The sequence below is a fragment of the Esox lucius genome, chromosome 14 (assembly GCF_011004845.1).
Source record: "Esox lucius isolate fEsoLuc1 chromosome 14, fEsoLuc1.pri, whole genome shotgun sequence".
Taxonomy (NCBI): Eukaryota; Metazoa; Chordata; class Actinopteri; order Esociformes; family Esocidae; genus Esox; species Esox lucius.
In genome coordinates, this window is record NC_047582.1 from 397,319 (window position 1) to 418,279 (window position 20,961).

General features: G+C 41.5%; 1 protein-coding gene across 3 annotated transcripts in view; it reads left to right on the forward strand.

Moving 5' to 3' along the window:
• The first annotated feature begins 3,080 nt into the window (after nt 1–3,080).
• setd9 (SET domain containing 9) overlaps nt 3,081–20,961 on the forward strand; it is a 60,453-nt gene continuing 42,572 nt past the window's right edge. For all 3 annotated transcript variants that reach the window (XM_020044773.2, XM_034296923.1, XM_020044774.2), the window contains exon 1: nt 3,081–3,192. In XM_020044773.2, coding sequence (XP_019900332.2) covers nt 3,092–3,192 — 101 coding nt within the window. In that variant the 5' untranslated portion in view covers nt 3,081–3,091. The remainder of the gene's footprint in view (nt 3,193–20,961) is intronic.

Consider the following 20,961-nt stretch of genomic DNA (forward strand, 5'->3'; position numbering starts at 1 on the left):
ATAACTATTCATTTGTACAGATACTGTATTATTGTATTATTGTTATACAATAAATTATATATATTGTAAAACATATTTTGTTTATTTAAACAGTATAAAACTGTAAACTGTCTTTTGGGCTCACTAAAGGTGGTACAGCAGGCTAATGATTGGTTAATGTTAGCTATTGACAACTACTTTAGAAAGTTGGCTGAATTGTTAAATAATGAAAGTAGTAAAGTGATGATTAGCACCTCCGTTTACACAAGGATCAAAATGTATGGTTATTCAGTAATTTGGAATGTGAGCAATGGAATGTGGCCAACAATTGCAAACACACAGTGCCCCTTGATTTTTTTGCATATAGTCACTCTATACAGTCTTCTAAACATTTCCTACAGTACATTCACTGCGGCAAACCGAATAGTTTTATCTGTATAGGGCAATATGTATTTAATATCCACTGAGTTTCATTGTGGCCAATGATATGGGCGGAGTAAAATGCCAGCAACAATTGCAAATACATAGTGCTCCTTGAATTTTTTTAAGCATATCAACACTCTATAGGGTCTCCTGAACATTTCCTACAAAACATTCACTGTGGCATATAGAATAGTTTTTTCTGTATAGGGCAATGTACAGTCTATTATAGTGTTTTACATTGGGGGCTAAAGAAGGTGTGGGAAATAGTGTTGCTAGATGAACCACACCATTTCCCTTGATCTTCTTAAACAATTAATAAACTCAGTTTATGTCGGTTTTGAAGTAATCCCTTTTATTTTGAAATGGACAATCTCATGATTGTCCAAAAAGGGAAGTGTTCCCTTAATTTCCCCATGCTTATTAATGATTATTGTTATTAGTTATGATATTACTAACTAAAATTTCAGGATTTGTTGTGATGTCTGCCGTGCAAGCCTGGTGACATGCTGCATCTGCCATCAAGGACCAGAGCTACCACATGCTGAATTTAAAAAACAATGGAGGTCTGGTGATTCCATCAGAGAGAACCATGAGTGTCATCAGGGCAGCAGAGTGGGTCATTCGGGAGTCATCAGGCAGTACCAGACAATCACAGCCCATCAAACTGCTTGAGGTTGTTTACATTGTCTGAAAAAGGATCGGTTCAGAGGATGTTTGTGTTGGGATAGACATCCACCACCATAGGCTGTTAAAAATAATTCTGTCCCTGTTTTTTAAGTTAAGGCTGCACCACATCGCCAGAATTACAATCCTCAGCTTACAGAGCAACAACATGTGACAGAAACTTAATAAAACTGTCCTTTTCAAAGGGCATTAGCCCAAGGTATGTGTTTTCAAGGTACTGTCCTCTTTTACTTCAACAGTAGTGTAGTGCTCTCTACAGCATTTATTTATTTGTGTATATATAAATGATTTATTTCTATTTGTAAAGGGGAATCATGTACCTATTTTTTGTGTGCAAATAAATGTCACTCTTAAAATGGTTTAAAAATAGAGACTTGTGTAATTATTCCATATTTTTTGTAGTCATTCTATATCAGTACCCCTGACATACAATCCAAATAGTCTACAAGTAACATCAGTGTTACCTTTCATTTGATTTGATTTCATTATGCTTCTACACAAAGAGGTTGCCCCACAGTAAGCATTTTATTGTCAGCATTTTGTCTGACAAAGTCCTATGGGGAGTTTCCATAGGGCATTTTACAATACGCATGACCATACCTTGGCAAATAATGGTCTAAAGTACTCAATTTCATTCTATATTGATCTGCTTTTGCACACAGCTTCACAAGACCTGGTGCTAGGGCTCAGTTGTTTCTAAAGTCATATCAAGTGACCTAGAGGGCTGAAATGTGGTCAGTTCAGAGATGCTTGTTATCCGGCATAAAGAAAAAACATGTAGTAATTAAAATTATTTTATAATAGTAATTTTATTATAATAGTACAAAAGTGTATATGTTTTGTTGCCATTCTGTAGCCTATTTATTGATTTAACATACATACCTTGTTTGTATATTCATTACACCTATCTGGTTCTGTTCAAGGATATTTTCATATGGAAGTCCATAGTTTTAATGGTTCATATGTATGCAGTGTCATAACTTTATCTCTGACGTTTATAACAAACCAAACCGTTTGAAAATCTGTAGAAAAATGTGCAAGTTATGGTTATTTAAAAGTACATGCACCATAAAACACAATGTTACAAGTGAGCGAGCGGCCTGTGGCAAGATGGCCGCCATGTGCGGACGTCGACCTCCATTAGCCTTTAGCGCGGACAAGGTATCTAGCCTTTATATATGATGTCTATGGTAGCAACACTAAGACTTCCGGTTTTCGGATTTTGCCTTCAAAATAGAAGTCTGTCGATTTTGACACTTTGCTTAGTGTATATTGTAAAGATTGACTCTAGGAAATGTTCAGGAGAGTGGGTAGAATAATTATATGCAAAGAAATCAAGGGGCACTGTGTATTTGCAATTGTTGCTGGCATTTTACTCCACCCATCCTAGATCCTATTGGCCACAATGTAACTCAAAGGATATGAAATATATATTGGCCTATAAAAAAAAACTATTCTATACGCCGCAGTGAATATATTGTAGGAAATGTTCAGGAGACTCTATAGATTGATTATCTTCAAAAAATCAAGGGGCACTGTGTATTTGCAATTGTTGCTGGTGTTTAACTCCGCCCACCCCATTGGCCATAATGGATATACTGAATGGATATATAATACATATTGGCCTATAAAAAAAAACTGTTCTATACGCCGCGGTGAATGTATTGTAGGAAATGTCAAGGAAGGTGGATAGAGTAATTATATGCAAAGAAATCAAGGGGCACTCTGTATTTGCAATTGTTGCTGGTGTCTTACTCCACCCATTCCATTGGCCACAATGTAACTGAATGGATATGAAATACATATAAAAAAAAACTGTTACTCTTAAATATGATCATATTTGAATTGTTGTCAATGTTTTGAGAGGTAAATGTTTTCAAACAATTAATAAACTCAATTTATCTCAGTTTTTAAGTAATTCGTTGGTCTCTTTTATTTTGGAAAATTCCAGATTTTCGTGACCCGGAAGTGTTTCTTTAATGTTGCTCACAAGACGCAGATCTGAATGGCCATGTCCAGTTTACTGAAAAGATTTCAAGACAAATGGAAGTCCTACAGACATAGATTTGTTCCGTGGATTGCATTTAATCTTCGTAAAAATGAAAGGTAATTATAAATTCTCTAGAGTTGCACTGTTATGCTTGACTAAGGAAGGTGCTCAATTTTGAGTGCAAATTTGTAGGTCTAGCTATAGCGAAATGTTGTTTACATTAAAGCAGTCCAGTCGCCTTATGTTATTATTTTTGTTCTGCAGAGTCTTCTGCTTGATAAAATGTATCAGGGCATATGGGCTATTTCACACGAAGGTCAACTTTAGCATTCAATTATATTGATTGCTTCCAAATCTTAACATGTTATTATTCATGAGGTCTACAATATTACGGAGTGCATACCTTAATATTATTACCTGTCTCTGTGTAGGCAACTGCATGACTTCTGGCCATTATACATTAGATTACTTTCAAATAATGCATTAATTTACTTTCAAATATTGCATTCCACTACTCAAAGCTGTTCCTCATTTATGAAGCTGATAATGGTATGAAAACAAATCAGAAACACTTGGAAGCGTAAACATTTTTGTTGAAATGCAAAACATTTTTTTTTATTTTTAAGTACTAGGAATTTATGTCAAGTTATTGTTGAAGTTACTTTTGAGTCTTAAGATATTTTATTTACAAAAAGCTATTATATCTTAGTGCACATTCTACACATTATTCTCTGAATGTGCATATGAAATAGTCTTCAGATTGTCATATGCAAATACAGTGCAGTCCACAAGTTTTGTTTAGGCATGTATTGCAGCACTTTCAATTTGAAATTATGCATTGGGTTAAAAGTACAGACGTCAGCTTTCATTTGAGGGTATTTTTATCTGTATCGAATAAAGCATTTAAAAGTAACGGCACATTTTGCACATAGTTCACCCATTTTAAAGGGACCAAAGGTATTGGGACAGTTGGCATATTGACAAGATGCCAAGTTTATTAGGGCTTCAGTAGTTCACTGGTGAAGTCCTATTGTTTATGTTAGTGTTATTATTAGGGCAGCAAGCAAAGGTACTGAAGCCCTATTGTGTTTTTTGGTGTTCATTATTATTAGGGCTTCAGCAAGCAAAGGTGTTTGTGACCTAGAGTCTTGAAAGTCGGTACATATGTCAGGCTCCTCACAAGAAACAATTTTGCCAATGGGACTCATAAAGCCCGCCATATTGGATTTACCGGCATTTTGGATTTTGATCAATGCAAGTCAAGCCAGACAATTTTGTAGAGAAACATTGACCAATAAATATTATTATGGTCTGGTACGTAAATGCATATAATTAAGACACAGATATTCATATCGTAAAATATGCATTGGTACACATGTTCAAAACAATCTCAGGAATCAATATGTGCAGGCATTTTCAGCTCGACCGTACAGGGGTGCTATAAAACGCGAAAAATTAAGAGACCACTGCACCGTTTTCTTTCCTTTCCAAAAGTTGAAAATGAAAGTGAGGAACAGAAGCATTCAATTTGCCATATCTTAATTTTAACCCTTCTGTTCCTCACTCAAAACCTTCCTTTTCGACTTTTTTGGAAAGTAAATAAAAAGGTGCAGTGGTCTCTTAATTTTTTCTGGAGCTGTATATCACACACATGCTGAGGGACATGAATCAGGCTAAGCCGTAAAGTATGATTCACTTTGGCCTAATGGTGCACTGATGGACCAGAAAAAACATTAAAGGAAGCTCAATGTCTCATAGCGGCCATACTGTTTGAGACAGAATCCTGTTTAGACTTAAAAACATGGGTACGTAGAGGATATATGCTGAAACTGGTGCCATTTAGGCAAGTGGTTCTAGAGAAGTAGATGTTTGAAGTAGTAATCAGTCAGATATAATCCAAAATATGTAATAATTTATTTCAGTGAAATTTTCATAATTTTTATGGACAGAATTTCTAGGCGCAGCCAGGGGCCGGAGGGTGTCAGGTTTGGGGACCACACGATTTCGTCTTTGCTCTTTGCAGATGATGTTGTCGTGTTGGCCCCTTCAAACCAGGACCTTCAGCATGCGCTGGGACGGTTTGCAGCCGAGTGTGAAGCGGTGGGGATGAGAATCAGTACCTCCAAATCCGAGGCCATGGTCCTCAGTCGGAAAAGGGTGGCTTGCCCACTTCAGGTTGGTGGAGAGTGCCTGCCTCAAGTGGAGGAGTTTAAGTATCTAGGGGTCTTGTTTACGAGTGAGGGAAGGATGGAACGGGAGATTGACAGACGGATCGGTGCAGCTTCTGCAGTAATGCGGTCGATGTATCGGTCTGTCGTGGTGAAGAAAGAGCTGAGCCGCAAGGCGATTTACCGGTCAATCTACGTTCCTACTCTCACCTATGGTCATGAGCTTTGGGTCATGACCAAAAGGACAAGATCCCGGATACAGGCGGCCGAAATGAGCTTTCGCCGCAGGGTGGCTGGGCGATCCCTTAGAGATAGGGTGAGAAGCTCGGTCACCCGGGAGGAGCTCAGAGTAGAGCCGCTGCTCCTCCACATCGAGAGGGGTCAGCTGAGGTGGCTTGGGCATCTGTTTCGGATGCCTCCGGGATGCGTTCCGGTCCCCCAGGAGACCCCGGGGAAGACCTAGGACACGCTGGAGGGACTATGTCTCCCGGCTGGCCTGGGAACGCCTCGGTGTCCCCTCGGAAGAGCTGGAGGAAGTGTCTGGGGAGAGGGAAGTCTGGGCATCTCTGCTTAGACTGCTGCCCCCGCAACCCGGCCCCAGATGAAGCGGAAGAAGATGAATGAATGAATGAATAAAATGTAATGACAAGCAAACGTTTGTTATTAAGTTGAAGGTATATACTGATATTTAGTCACGTATGCTTAATTTAAATTTAATTACATTAAAACGTTCAGTTTTGGCTCATACCTTCTGGTGCATTACTTTTCTCCAAAATGTTTTCATATCTCATCAGAGAGAAGGGAAATGTAGTTTCTTAATAGGTAGATTCACCCTATTCAAACCACAATGTGGGGATTAAGACAATAATGACCACAATCTTGCACAAGCTTCCCTTTTTGAAGTGTGGGAGAACAGTGTCGACAGAAGAAACAGGTTGCTAGCTACACTTTTTGCCATTCCAAACTGCTTATGGATCTGGTTTAACATCTCAGTTGAAATGGACACATTCTACTAAGGTAAGGAACCTATTCACAGTTACCATGCTGTTATCATACGTTAGCTGGTTAGTTAGTTTTGCTATACAGTTTAGCATTACTCCGCCTGTACTAATGCTAACGCTAGTTGGGGAAGTGGACGTGAAAACAAATGTGTTTTAACCAGGATGCTAGTGAAGCAAAAAAAAAGTGTTACACTAAAAAGGGTTAACTAACACTATGTAGCTAATGCAACCTGTCCTTATTGTAAAAACGCTGGTACTGTAGCAGAAAGGTGCTAATATACGAAGCAGTAGTACCAAACAACAGGCTAACGTTAGCTGACTTAACTACAATGTTAGTTTGATAGATTTTCTTCTTTGTCCATGTTTAAAATAATTAAATGTGTTAGTTATCTGGCTACGTAGGGATTGTAGAACTAACTAGCTACTTGGCTCCTTAATTACTTGTACGTCAATTCCTATGAAACCTAGCTTTATAGTCTTATCCGTATTTACAACACATTTAAAAGAACGTACAGTTCTGCACATACTGCATGAGTGGAGGCAAATAATAATAACTTTTTGATTAACGCTTCTCTAGCCCAAAGCAAGAAGTACTTCACACAGCAGTAAAACAGCAAAAGTAGGTAATAAGATGATAGCAGCACCCTCATATACATGTAATGAACATGCATTTTTGTTACTTTCCAGTTACGTTAAACTTTTCTACAAATATTCTTAAGGTTACATATATTCTCATCATTCCAAGGATATACTGTAAAAGCAGGCCTTGACCTAGATTTAAAAGGATCAGTTTCATCAAGAATCCTGGTTTCAGTTTCTACTCTCCTGACAACACTGGAGTTTGACCCAGTTCAAGGAATCTCTAGTACACAATTTAAGACCTTATATTATTATTGATTCATGTGTTTGACTGTAATGTTTTTATATTATAAACAATAAGGTTGCATTAAAAGATGTAGATTGGATCTATAGGTTTTAGATTTCTAGTATGCTAAATGCCTCACCAACTGATGCCTGTCCATTGGTTTTCCTTCCCTCCCTAGGTCTGCCAGCTACCCAGCATCAGTCTCTGAAATCCCAACACCCCACCCAAGACAGACTTCACCTTTGCCTCTCCTCTTCTTCCTCCTCCTGATGGACTCTTACATCTACATTGGCTCTACTTCCTGTTCCTACTCCTGCTGGCCGACAAGCCACCAGCTGCACATGCGCTGCTTTTCCATCCGCAGCGACTTTAGAGAACTTATCATTCCACAAAAAGCTGCAACTGCTGCTCCACCATGAAACACTCTTGCATGTTCCAGACTTTTGTAAGATTTCCTTTTCACATATATCTGTTTTGCAAGACTGTCTGCATATTTGATTCATAATTCTCATGGTCTTGTGATGTAGGACTTATATAGACTCAATGATTTCCAAACTGTTCTATAGGTTTGAATGAGTTAATATATTCCTCTAACCTTATTATTTTAATGTAGGGATTATGTTGTTAATATTATAACTTGTTTGACTCTTTCTTTGAACATTGAAGACAATTATATTTGAAAGGGATTTTAATGCTGATTAATGTTTAATATACGCTGATGAGCCAAAACATTATGACCACCTGCCTAATATGCCAAAACAGTACCGACCCGCCGAGGCATGGACTCTACAAGACCCCTGAAGGTGATCGGATTTTTTGGTCCAGCACATCCCACAGATGCTCAATTGGATTGAAATCTGGGGAATTTGGAGGGCAGGGCAACATTTTGAACTCTTTATGTTCCTCAAACCATGGGCACTGCCATCAGGGAATAACATTGCCATGAAGGGGTGTACCTGGTCTGCTACGATGTTTAGGTAGTGTCAATGCCCGGACCCAGGATTTTCCAGCAGCACATTGCACAGAGCATCACACTCCCTACACCAGCTTGTCTACCAACAGTGCGTCCTGGTGCCATCATTTCCCCAGGGAAACATCGCACATTTTGGCTGACGTCCACGTGATGTAAAAGAATACGAGACTTACCGGACCAGGCGAGCTTCTTCCACTGCTCCAAGGTCCAGTTCCCACACTCATGCTCATTGTAGGCGCTTTCAACTGTAGACAGGGGTCATTATGGGCACTGTGACAGGTATGTGGCTGTGCAGCCCTAACCTACATTTAAATGCAGCCAATGTAAATATAAATAGAAGGTTGCTGGTCTATGATCTCATTGTTATTCCATATAATATTGTGCTCTTGATTAACGTACTAAGGACAATTACTGCTATGATAGGTTACTGTGTACAACACAGATCAGCCCCTCTTATCTGGTCAGCTGCTGGGTGTCCAGGCATTTCCCCTACTGAATTAAACAATCTTGTCAAGGTATTGTCCTTTGATATTTAGGCTGAGCTGTGTTAAGAATTGGGTTCAGGTGGGGGCCTGTAAACAATTGATGCATAAGGTAGGCTACTTGAATAGGCAGTGGCATTCTGTAGTCATGGTGGCTGGAGATGTGGTCCACAAACATTGAATCAGGGGACATATGTAATTCATGCAGAGTAGAGATGTTGTTTGTTGATTCCACTATTAGAATATGCTTTTGTGGAAACATGAATGCTTAGCTTATTTTAGCAACAACATTAATGACAGCTTACAAATGCAAGAAGCAAAGTGTTAGCAGGTGTATTCACAAAATGGTTAGGGGAGACACGGCTAGCATTCTCATTTGATGGGGTTTTGTTGTGAGACTGGGGTGCGAGAGTAGGATAGATATTCCAATTCACTCACATCTATTGTAGCCTACTAATGTGTTTTCAGGCTGTTGTTGTTAAACTAGTGCAGAGTAAACATGATTCATGACATGAATGCCAACTCTCCAATGATATATTGAAAATAAATGCCTGTGAAGTGCTTGGGTCAACTCAACCGCCAGTAAAGTTACCGGTAAACAATAAGTACGTGGTAGTAGAATGATCCTATCAGCTCCCGCTAAAGTCGAGCTCTAACTATAGATAACTCTGAGGTTGAAAAATAAAAGAAAATGCGTCAACGGTGACAAAAATATATAGTGTTCCCTTTTTTTAATGAATCGCATGCTTTGACAGCCCTAATTGAGACACATTCCTCCTGTAACCATCATAAAAAAAATTGTAACTTGTGACACAGTACAGGCGAATCTCAAGTTTATTTTTTTACATAATTCTAATAAATAAAAGTGACACCTTTTATATATTCCAGATTCATTACACATAAAGTGAACCGTTTCATGCCCATTACTTGTTTCATGCCCTTTACTGAAGCTGACAGATATCACACAAGCTCTTGTACAGAAATAGACGTTTGGAGAAGTCAAAATCAATCACAGTTGGTACAGTTGTTCCAACCTGAGTTGTGATATAAGGCAAGCATATTAGGGTTTACAGAAGTAGTTCATTGTAGGCAATGTGTCTGACTGTGGCACAGTGTTGTCAACGCTGCTTGCAGCTCTAATTATTATTATTATTATTATTTGTCTGCCGTTTAACTGTGTTCTTTGCAGATTCCTATTAGATAAAATGGCACAAAGGGGCCTACATTTGCATGATAGTACAGGCTCATGGCCCACAACTTCTGATTCAGTGCCATGCAAATCTGTGTCACGGTGGTACTGTCACAAGCTTCCAAACTATTTGCAAGTTCACCACGCCCACCCCATTTCAGCTCCTCATGGCACATACATTTGTGCCAAAAATTTTGCATAGCCTTGGAGAACTGGTAATATGTACAATGTGTAAAGAAAACATGAGTGAGCAGGCAAAACACATGTATTTTATTTCTTATGGGATTCACATTCAACTCTAGGTCATAACAGAATGGCACAATCATAAAACAGAACATGGCAACAAAGAAAAAATGAACCCTGAGACCCCTGTTCAAAAGTCTGCATACCCTTAGTTCTTAATACTGTGTACTGCTCCCTTTAGCATCAATGACAGCGTGCAGTCTTTTGAAATAGTTGACAATGAGGCCCCGAACTCTTGCAGGTGGTATAGCTGCCCATTCGTCTTGGCAAAATGCCTCCAGTTTTTGGTCGTCTTGCATGAACCGCATGTTTGAGTTCTCCCCAGAGTGGTTCGATGATATTAAGGTCAGGAGACTGTGATGGCCACTCCAGAACCTTCACTTTTTTCTGCTGTAACCACTGGAGGGACAACTAGGCCTTGTGCTTAGGGTCATTGTCGTGCTGAAGAGTCCAAGAGTGTCCAATGCACAGCTTTCGTACAGAAGAATGCAAATGAGTAAATTAGTATTTTCTGACAACATGCTGCATTCACCTTGCCATCAAATTTCAAGATTCCCCATGCTTTGAGAGCTCACACACCCTCAAAACATCAGTAAGCCACCACCATGCTTCAAAGTGGAGATGGTATTCTGTTCACTATAGGCCTTGTTGACCCCTCTCCGAACATAGCGCTTATGGTTGTGACCAAAAAGCTCTTTTGGTCTCGTCACTCCAAATTACAGTGTGCAAGAAGCGTGTCAAGGTATTGTCGGGCATATTGTAACCAGGCTTTTTTGTGGCATTGGTGCTGTAAAGGCTTATTTCTGGCAACTCCAGCATGCAGCTAAATATTTTTCAAGTGTCGTCATATTGTGCTCCTTTAAACAAACACACTGTCTTTTTCCAGAGCAGCCTGTATTTCTCTCGATTTACCGGTGGGGTTTTCTTTGTATCCTGAACAATTCTTCTGGCAGTTTTGGCTGAAGTCATTCTTTGTCTACTTGACCTTGGCTTGGTATCAAGAGATCCCTGAATTTTTCACTTCTTAAGTGATTGAACAGTACTGGCTAGTATTTGCAAGGCTTTGGATCTTTTTATATCCTTTTCCATCTTTATAAAGTTCTATTGCCTTGTTACGCAGGTCTTTTCAAAGTTCTTTTCTGCTCCCCATGGCTCAGTATCTAGCCTGCTCAGTACATCCTCGTGAGAGCTAAGAAACTCATACACAGAACATTAATTGCAATGTTAAAAGCCACAGGTGTGGGACATTCACCTTTAATTGCCATTTTCACCTGTATGTGTGTCACCTTGTGTGTCTGTAACAAGGCCAAATATTTTAGGGTATGTAAACCTTTGATCTGGGCCATTTGGGTGATTTCTGTTATCATTATGATTTAAAATGGACCCAAATGTGTGTCCTGGTAGACGGCTGAATTGACCTTGGACCTCAGAAAACACAGTGGACCAACACCAGCAGATGACATGACATGGCACCCCAAACCATCACTGACTGTGGAAACTTTACACTGGACTTCAAGCAACGTGGATTTCCAAAGGAAATGCTATTTTTACTTTAATCAGAAAACATAACTCAGCAGCAGTCCAGTCCTTTTTGTCTTTAGCCCAGGTGAGACGATTCTGACGCTGTGTCTTATTCAAGAGAGGCTTGACACAAGGAATGCGACAGCTGAAACCCATGTCTTGCATACGTCTGTGCGTGGTGGTTCTTGAAGCACTGACTCCAGCTGCAGTCCACTCTTTGTGAATCCCCCCCACATTTATGAATGGGTTTTGTTTCAAAATCCTCCCCAGGGTGCGGTTATCACTATTGCTTGTACACCTTTTTTCTAACACATCTTTTCGTTTCCTTCGCCTCTCTATTAATGTGATTGGACACAGAGCTCTTTGAATAGCCAGCCTCTTCAGCTATGACCTTTTGTGTCTTGCCCTCCTTGTGCAAGGTGTCAATGGTCGTCTTTTGGACAGCTGTCAAGCCAGCAGTCTTCCCCATGATTGTGTTGCCTACAGAAGTAGACTGAGAGACCATTTAAAGGCCTTTGCAGGTGTTTTGGGTTAATTAGCTGATTAGAGTGTGGCACCAGGTCTCTTCAATATTGAACCTTTTCACCATATTCTAATTTTCTGAGATACTGAATTTGGGGTTTTCATTAGTTGTCACTTATAATCATCAAAATGAAAAGAAATAAACACTTGAAATATATCAGTCTGTGTGGAATGAATGTATACATTATACAAGTTTCACTTTTTGAATGGAATTACTGAAATAAATCAACTTTTTGATGATATTCTAATTTTATGACCAGCATCTGTAGACCTTTTTGGTCTAAACTCCACTCGCTGTGTTTGGAGGAAGAAGAAGAAGAAGGAGTACAACCCCAAGAACACCATCCCAACCATGAAGCATGGAGGTGGAAACATCATTCTTTGGGGATGCTTTTCTGTAAAGGGGACAGGACAACTGCACCGTATTGAGGGGAGGATGGATGGGTCCATGTATCGCAAGATCTTGGCCAACAACCTCCTTCCCTCAGTAAGAGCATTGATGATGGGTTGTGACTGGGTTTTCCAGCATGACAACGACCCGAAACAAACAGCCAGGGCAACTAAGGAGTGGCTCCGTAAGAAGCATCTCAAGGTCCTGGAGTGGCCTAGCCAGTCTCCAGACCTGAACCCAATAGAAAATCTTTGGAGGGAGCTGAAAGTCTGTATTGCCCAGCGACAGCCCCGAAACCTGAAGGATCTGGAGAAGGTCTGTATGGAGGCGTGGGCCAAAATCCCTGCTGCAGTGTGTGCAAACCTGGTCAAGAACTACAATCAATCAATCAAATGTATTTATAAAGCCCTTTTTACAACAGCAGCTGTCACAAAGTGCTTTACAGAGACACCCGGCCTTAAACCCCAAGGAGCAAACAACAGTAGTGTTGAATTTCAATGGCTAGGAAAAACTCCCTAAGAAGGTCGAATTTTAGGAAGAAACCTAGAGAGGACCCAGGCTCAGAGGGGTGACCAGTCCTCTTCTGGCTGTGCCGGGTGAGATATTAAGAGTCCAATTGGAATAATAAATACATTTCTCTGGGCTAAATCCAGAGTCTATTTGATTTTAGACTAGGTCAGAAGTATGACCAGGTGGACAAGGACAGCAATGGGCCCCCCAAACCAGGTAATCCGCAGGTGTGGACCAGGACCTCATCTCCTCCTAAAATGTAAAACTGGAGGAGACTGAAAAAAAGTTAGTAGTGCATTCCTCATATCCCCCAGCACAATAATATAGCAGCGTAACACCTTGGAACTGAGACGGGGGGGTCCGGTGACACTGTGGCCCTACCCGGGGGAGGCCCCGGACAGGGCCCAACAGGCAGGAAATCAATCCACCCACATTGCCAGGCATCAACCAAAGGGACACCCACCAACCGCAACCCCCCTGAATGAGGGCCGAGCATTGCTAGCAGCGTACAGCCCAATTGCACAAGTGCGCAACAGAGAGTCAACAACAAGCCAGTGACTCTTCCCCCGAAAGGCATTGGAGGGAGGGCATCCCAGTGGCGACGAGAGCCCACTTGTCAAGACAGCAAGGGTGGACAGTATCAAGCCTACTGGTCACCTTCACGCCCCCGGGCCAGGCTACACCTAATTATAAACCGTGCTGTAGAGATGAGTTTTTAGTATACACTTGAAAGTTTGCATTTCTAACCTTAATTGGCAGATCCTTCCACAGGAGTGGAGCTCTATGAGAAAAGGCCCTGCCGCCAGCTGTTTGTTTAGAAATTCTAGGTACAGTTAAAAGGCCTGCATCTTGGGATCGTAGGTTACGTGTAGGTATGTATGGCTGGATCATTTCAGCAAGGTAATTAGGAGCAAGTCTATGTAATGATTTATAGGTTAAGAGTAAAACCTTAAAATCAGCCCTAACCCTAACAGGCAGCCAGTGTAAGGACGCCAGGACAGGAGTAATGTGTTCAAATGTTTTTGTTCTAGTTAGGATTCTAGCAGCCGTGTGCAGCACTAATTGAAGTTTATTTATTAATTTGTCAGTGAGATCAGTGAGATCTGCTAACAACGCTCTTTGTTTTTTGGGTCCTAAAACGAGCATATCTGTTTTCTTTGAGTTTAAGAGCAAGAAATTCTCTGTCATCCACTTCCTAATATCTGAAACGCATGCTTCCGAAGTAGCTAATTTAGGGGCTTCTCCATGCTTCATTGAAATATATAACTGTGTGTCATCAGCATAACAGTGAAAGTTAATATTGTGATTTCGTATTACATCGCCCAGAGGGAGCATATAAAGTGAGAACATTAATGGGCCCAGAACCGAGCCTTGAGGAACACCAAAGCATACCTTTGGCTTGTCAGAGGATATGCCATCCACACTAACAAACTGATATCTTTCAGATAAATACGATTTAAACCAGGCTAGAACATGTCCACGTAGCCCAATATGGGTTTCCAGTCTCTCTAAGAGAAGGGAGTGATCAATAGTGTCAAAAGCAGCACTAAGATCAAGAAGCAACAGGACGAATGCGGAATCTTTGTCTGAGGCCATTAGAAGGTCATTTGTTACCTTCACGAGTGCAGTTTCCATACCATGATGGGATCTGAAGCCGGACTGGAGTATTTCATAAATGCTATTTGTCTTTAGGAAGGCATTCAGTTGTTGGGAAACACATTTTTCTAAGATTTTTGAGAGGAACGGGAGGTTCGATATTGTCCTACATATTAATTAATTAATATGTCGGGATCCAGATTAGATTTTTTTAGAAGAGGCTTAATTTCCGCTGTTTTTAGTGAGTTTGGTACGCATCCGGAGGAAAGGGAGCAATAATTATTTATTATTATAGTACAGGAAATCGCTCCTTAAGTAATTTTGTTGGAATCGGGTCTAGCTGAGAGTTTGTGAACTCATTACAAATTTTGTAAATGTGTTGAGCGATATGGTATCAAAAGATTCAAGTGTCCCCATTGACACCTGGTCAGGAAAGTTCAGGACATTTTTAGGACAACTGAGATTTTGAGGACCATAACTATTTAAGGAGGAGTCAGTTATTTGTTTTCTAATGGTGACAATCTTTTCATCAAAGTAGTTCATGTATTCATAACAACTAAAATGAAGACCCACTTCACTTGCTAAGCTTTGCTTTTTTGTTAACTTTGCAACTGTATCAAAGAGAAATGTTGGATTGTTTTTGTTCGCCTCAATCAAGTTGGAGAAATATGCTGATCGAGCAGACGTGAGTGATTTTCGGTATTGTAGTGTACTGTCTATCCAGGCTAGTCTAAATACTTAAAAATCATACACTGTGATTCCCTCACTCACAGTTGAAGAATACCTATGATAAAAATGACAGACTTCTACATGCTTTGTAAGTGGGAAAACCTGCAAATCGGCAGTGTATCAAATATTTGTTCTCCCCACTGTATACACAGAATTTCTACACAATTGGATTGTATTTTTACTTTGTACATATGTTCACTTCACATTTTGCCTGTATGTATGGATTCAATCTATTTGTGAAAAAGACCTGGCTCCTGTTGACCAATGAACATGTGCAGGGCCTAGTTTTGTACATATTAGCACACAACTCCTCACCACAAAATAATATTATAATTCAACTTGGTGGGTTTGTTTACAATCACAAAACGACCAAATGGGACAAAGCACTTTCAAATTAACCACAAGGTGGCGCTATTGAGTTGGCCATATTTGCAAGCTCACATTGCTCACTCAATGTGAGTAAAAGTCTGAAAAGAGTGTTGGAGTATATGAATGTATGCTTGTTTATGTTTAGACAACAAAAGACCATATGTTTATCTGTACACAGGAAGTCACTTTAATTTAAGCATAACAGTAAATAGCCAATGGGCTTATACGTATTCTGTTTGGGATGTCTATAAAGGTGAGTACAACTGGAAGTTTCTTTGAGTGAGGTGAGCTCGAGTTTGTAAGACCAAGTATCGAGTCTGCAACATCGTGAACAAAAGACTTTCAAATGCTGCAATAAATAATTGAATTACTCTCTCCCTTGATGACCGGGTACGTGATAATTGTTTCAACCACTATAGGAAACGGCTGATTTCTAACAAGAGTTATGTTAGGTAATTAAAAAAATAACACATTTGCCTTTGGGAGCCATAAAGTTCACCATGATGGACATTTTGAAAAAATTATCCATGCCACATTTGGTGCTACTGGGTTCATGTTTTTCTCAGCACAAGTGGTGGAATAAGGATGTTCAGTGCTGTTTGCTGAAACCCACTCAATAATGCTTGCAGCTTTCATTTTAGATTGTTAGTTTGTCCTTTTACTTTTGGTCACCATAAATGGGGGACTGTGCAGCTCTGGAAAAAATTTAGACCACTCCTAATTTCTTAAATCAGCATCCCTACATGTACAGTGAGTGGGAAAAAAGTATTTGACCCCCTGCTGATTTTGTATGTTTGCCCACTGATAAAGAAATGATCAGTCTATAATTTTAATGGTAGGTTTTTTTGAACAGTGAGTGACAGAATAACAACAAAAAAATCCATAAAAACGCATGTCAAAAATGGTATACATTAATTTGCATTTTAATGAGCAAAATAAGTATTTGATCCCCTCTCAATCAGAAAGATTTCTGGCTCCCAGTTGTCTTTTATACAGGTAACGAGCTGAGATTAGGAGCACACTCTTAAAGACAGTGCTCCTAATCTCAGCTTGTTACCTGTATAAAAGACACCTGTCCACAGAAGAAATCAATCAAACAAATTCCAAACTCTCCACCATGGCCAAGACTAAAGAGCTGTCCAAGGATGTCAGGGACAAGATTGTAGACCTACACAAGGCTGGAATGGGCTACAAGACCACCGGCAAGCAGCTTGGTGAAAAGGTGACAACAGTTGGTGCGATTATTCGCAAATGGAAGAAACACAGAACTGTGAATCTCCCTCGGTCTGGGGCTCCATGCAAGATTTCACCTTGTGGAGTTGCAATGATCATTAGAACGGTGAGGAATCAGCCCAAAAAATTCACGGGAGGATCTTGTCAATGATCTCAAGGCAGCTGGGACCATCGTCACCAAGAAAACAATTGGTAACACACTACGCTGTGAAGGACTGAAATACGCAAAGTCCCCCTGCTCAAGAAAGCACATATTCAGGCCTGTCTGAAGCTTGCCAATGAACATCTGAATGATTCAGAGGAGAACTGTGTGAAAGTGTTGTGGTAAGATGAGACCAAAATCAAGCTCTTTGACATCAACTCAGCTCGCCCTGTTTAGGGGAGGAGGAAGGCTGCTTTTGATCCCAAGAACACCATCCCCACCGTCAAACGTGGAGGTGGAAACATTATGCTTTGAGGGTGTTTTTCTGCTAAGGGGTGTGGAATCTGAGCATTACCAATTACAATATAAATATATGTTTCATTGGAAGTGAATGTGCCTAAATAATGAGAACAACAGAAACACCTCTGTTTAGATTATCTCTCTGTAGGTTGTGCTCCAATGACCACAGGTATTTTCAACTTTTCACATTTTCACATTGACCATTTGGCATGGGTGGCCTCGCCAGTCTCCAGACTTTAATCCCATAGAAAATCTGTGGAGGGAGCTGAAGTTTCGAGTTGCCAAATGTCAGCCTCGAAATCTTAATGACTTGGAGAAGATCTGCAAAGAGGAGTGGGAACAAATCCTTTCTGTGATATATGCAAACCTGGTGGCCAACTACAAGAAACGTCTGACCTCTGTGTTTTGCCACCAAGTACCAAGTCATGTTTTGCAGAGGGGTCGAATACTTATTTCACTCATTATAATGCGAATTAATTTATAAAATTTTCTATGTGGTTTTTCTGGATTTTCTGTTGTTATTCTGTCTCTCACTGTTCATTTAAACCTACGAATAAAATTATGGATTGATCATTTCTTTGCCAGTGGTCAAACATACAAAATCGGCAGGGGATCAAATAATTTTTTCTGTTACTTTATGGCAGCCAATCCATTCCAGTGTCTGTTAAATTCCAACACAGGCACACCTTAACCAAATCTAATTTAACGAGAGTATAAAAACCACTGCTGTGGTCGTCACTATCCTCTTGCAATAGGACCAGCTGGATGGCTAAAACAATGCAAGTAATATCTCAAAAGTTTGAGTGAGGAAAAGACGGGTTAAATTCTGGCTTTACTGAGAAAGGGATACGGTGAGCGTCAGGTTGCTTCCATCCTGAGAATTTCAAAGATGGCGGTTCATAAGAACAAGGTCAAGCAACAGACATCGAGGACAACAAAGCTACAGACTGGCAGAAGGCGAAAACGGTCCACTGACCGAGATGACCGTTAACTCAGTCGGATGTCACTCAACAACAGTAGGATGACATCAAGTGACTTACAAAAATAATGGCAAACAGTAGCTGGGGTTAAGTGCACGGCGAGGACGGTTTGAAACAGGCTCTTAGGGCCAGGGCTGAAGTCATGCAAAGGTAGAAAAAAGCCCTTCATTGGTTGTAAGCAAAGAAGAGCCAGGCTGAAGTTTGCAAAAGACCAAAAGGATTGGACCGTAGAGGAATGGAGTCTTCTCTGACAAGTCAAATTTTCAGCTTTGCCCTAAATTTGTCTAATGGTTAGAAGGAGGCTTGGAGAGGCCTACAAGCCACAGTGTCTCGCACCCACTGTGAAATTTGGTGGTGATGATCTGGGGTTGCTTCAGCAAGGCTGGAATCGGGCAGATTTGTCTTTGTGAAGGACGCATGAATCAAACTAATTCTGGAAGAACACCTGCTTTGTTCTGCTCTGACAATGTTCCCCAACTCTGAGAATTGTTTTTTCCAGCAAGACAAGGCCCCCATGCCACACAGCCAGGTCAATCAAGGTGTGGATGGAGGACTACCAGATCAAGACCCTGTCATGGCCAGCCCAATCTCCAGACCTGTACCCCATTGAAAACCTCTGGGGTTTGATGCCAGGAATACATTTTTGTGCCAGCAGTGGCATAAAGTCACCCAACAGCAATGTGACAGACTGGTGGAGAGCATGCCAAGACGCATGAAAGCTGTGATTTAAAAATCAGGGTTACTCCACCAAATATTGATTTCTGAACTCTTCCTAAGTTAAAACGTATGTATTTTGTTGTTGAAAAATTAATATAAATTGGTTTTCTTTGCATTATTTTTGGTGTGAAAATTTAGCATTTTTTTGTTTATTTTGACCAGTTGTTAATTTCTACAAATTAATACTCTAAATGACTATTTATATTTGGAATGTGGGAGTAATGTTGTCAGTAGTTTATAGAATAAAACAAAACTGTTTTACTCAAACACATACCTATGATGAGCAAAACCAGAGAAACTGATAATTTTGCAGTGGTCTCTTTTTAAGAAGTGCTGTACTTCTTAGAGGCAGGGACGCCGACAGGAATGACAGGGCCCGGGACAGAATTTAACATTTAGGACCCAAACCACGGGCCAAAAAAAGTATTAATAGTAATTAAATGACTGTCCAAAAAACAAGTCATAAACATTTTGTTTAATGCTTTAATTCATAACATAGCATAGCATAGCATCATCTTCCGCTTATCCGGGGCCGGGTCGCGGGGGCAGCAGTCTAAGCAGGGATGCCCAGACTTCCCTCTCCCCAGACACTTCCTCCAGCTCTTCCGGGGGGACACCGAGGCGTTCCCAGGCCAGCCGGGAGACATAGTCCCTCCAGCGTGTCCTAGGTCTTCCCCGGGGTCTCTTCCCGGTGGGACGGGACCGGAACACCTTCCCAGGAAGGCGTTCCGGAGGCATCCGAAACAGATGCCCAAGCCACCTCAGCTGACCCCTCTCGATGTGGAGGAGCAGCGGCTCTACTCTGAGCTCCTCCCGGGTGACCGAGCTTCTCACCCTATCTCTAAGGGATCGCCCAGCCACCCTGCGGAGAAAGCTCATTTCGGCCGCCTGTATCCGGGATCTTGTCCTTTCGGTCATGACCCAAAGCTCATGACCATAGGTGAGAGTAGGAACGTAGATTGACCGGTAAATCGAGAGCTTCGCCTTGCGGCTCAGCTCTTTCTTCACCACGACAGACCGATACATCGACCGCATTACTGCAGACGCTGCACCGATCCGTCTGTCAATCTCCCGTTCCATCCTTCCCTCACTCGTGAACAGGACCCCTAGATACTTAAACTCCTCCACTTGAGGCAGGCACTCTCCACCAACCTGAAGTGGGCAAGCCACCCTTTTCCGACTGAGGACCATGGCCTCGGATTTGGAGGTACTGATTTTCATCCCCACCGCTTCACACTCGGCTGCAAACCGTCCAAGTGCATGCTGAAGGTCCTGGCTTGAAGGGGCCAACACGACCACATCATCCGCAAAGAGCCGAGACGAAATCGTGTGGTCCCCAAACCTGACACCCTCCGGCCCCTGGCTGCGCCTAGAAATTCTGTCCATAAAAATTACGAACAGAACCGGTGACAAAGGGCAGCCCTGCCGGAGTCCAACATGCACAGGGAACAAGTCTGACTTACTGCCGGCAATGCGGACCAAGCTCCTGCTTCGGTCGTACAGGGACCTGACAGCCCTTAGCAAAGGACCCAGGACCCCATATTCCCGAAGCACTCTCCACAGGATGCCGCGAGGGACACAGTCGAATGCCTTCTCCAAATCCACAAAACACATGTGGACTGGTTGGGCAAACTCCCATGAACCCTCCATCACCCTGTAGAGGGTATAGAGCTGGTCCAGTGTTCCACGGCCTGGACGAAAACCACACTGTTCCTCCTGAATCCGAGGTTCTACTATCGGCCGTATTCTCCTCTCCAGAACCCTGGCATAGACTTTCCCGGGGAGGCTGAGAAGTGTGATCCCCCTATAGTTGGAACACACCCTCCGGTCCCCCTTCTTGTAAAGAGGGACCACCACCCCGGTCTGCCATCCCAGAGGCACTGTCCCCGACTGCCACGCGATGTTGCACAGGCGTGTCAGCCAAGACAGCCCCACAACATCCAGAGACTTGAGG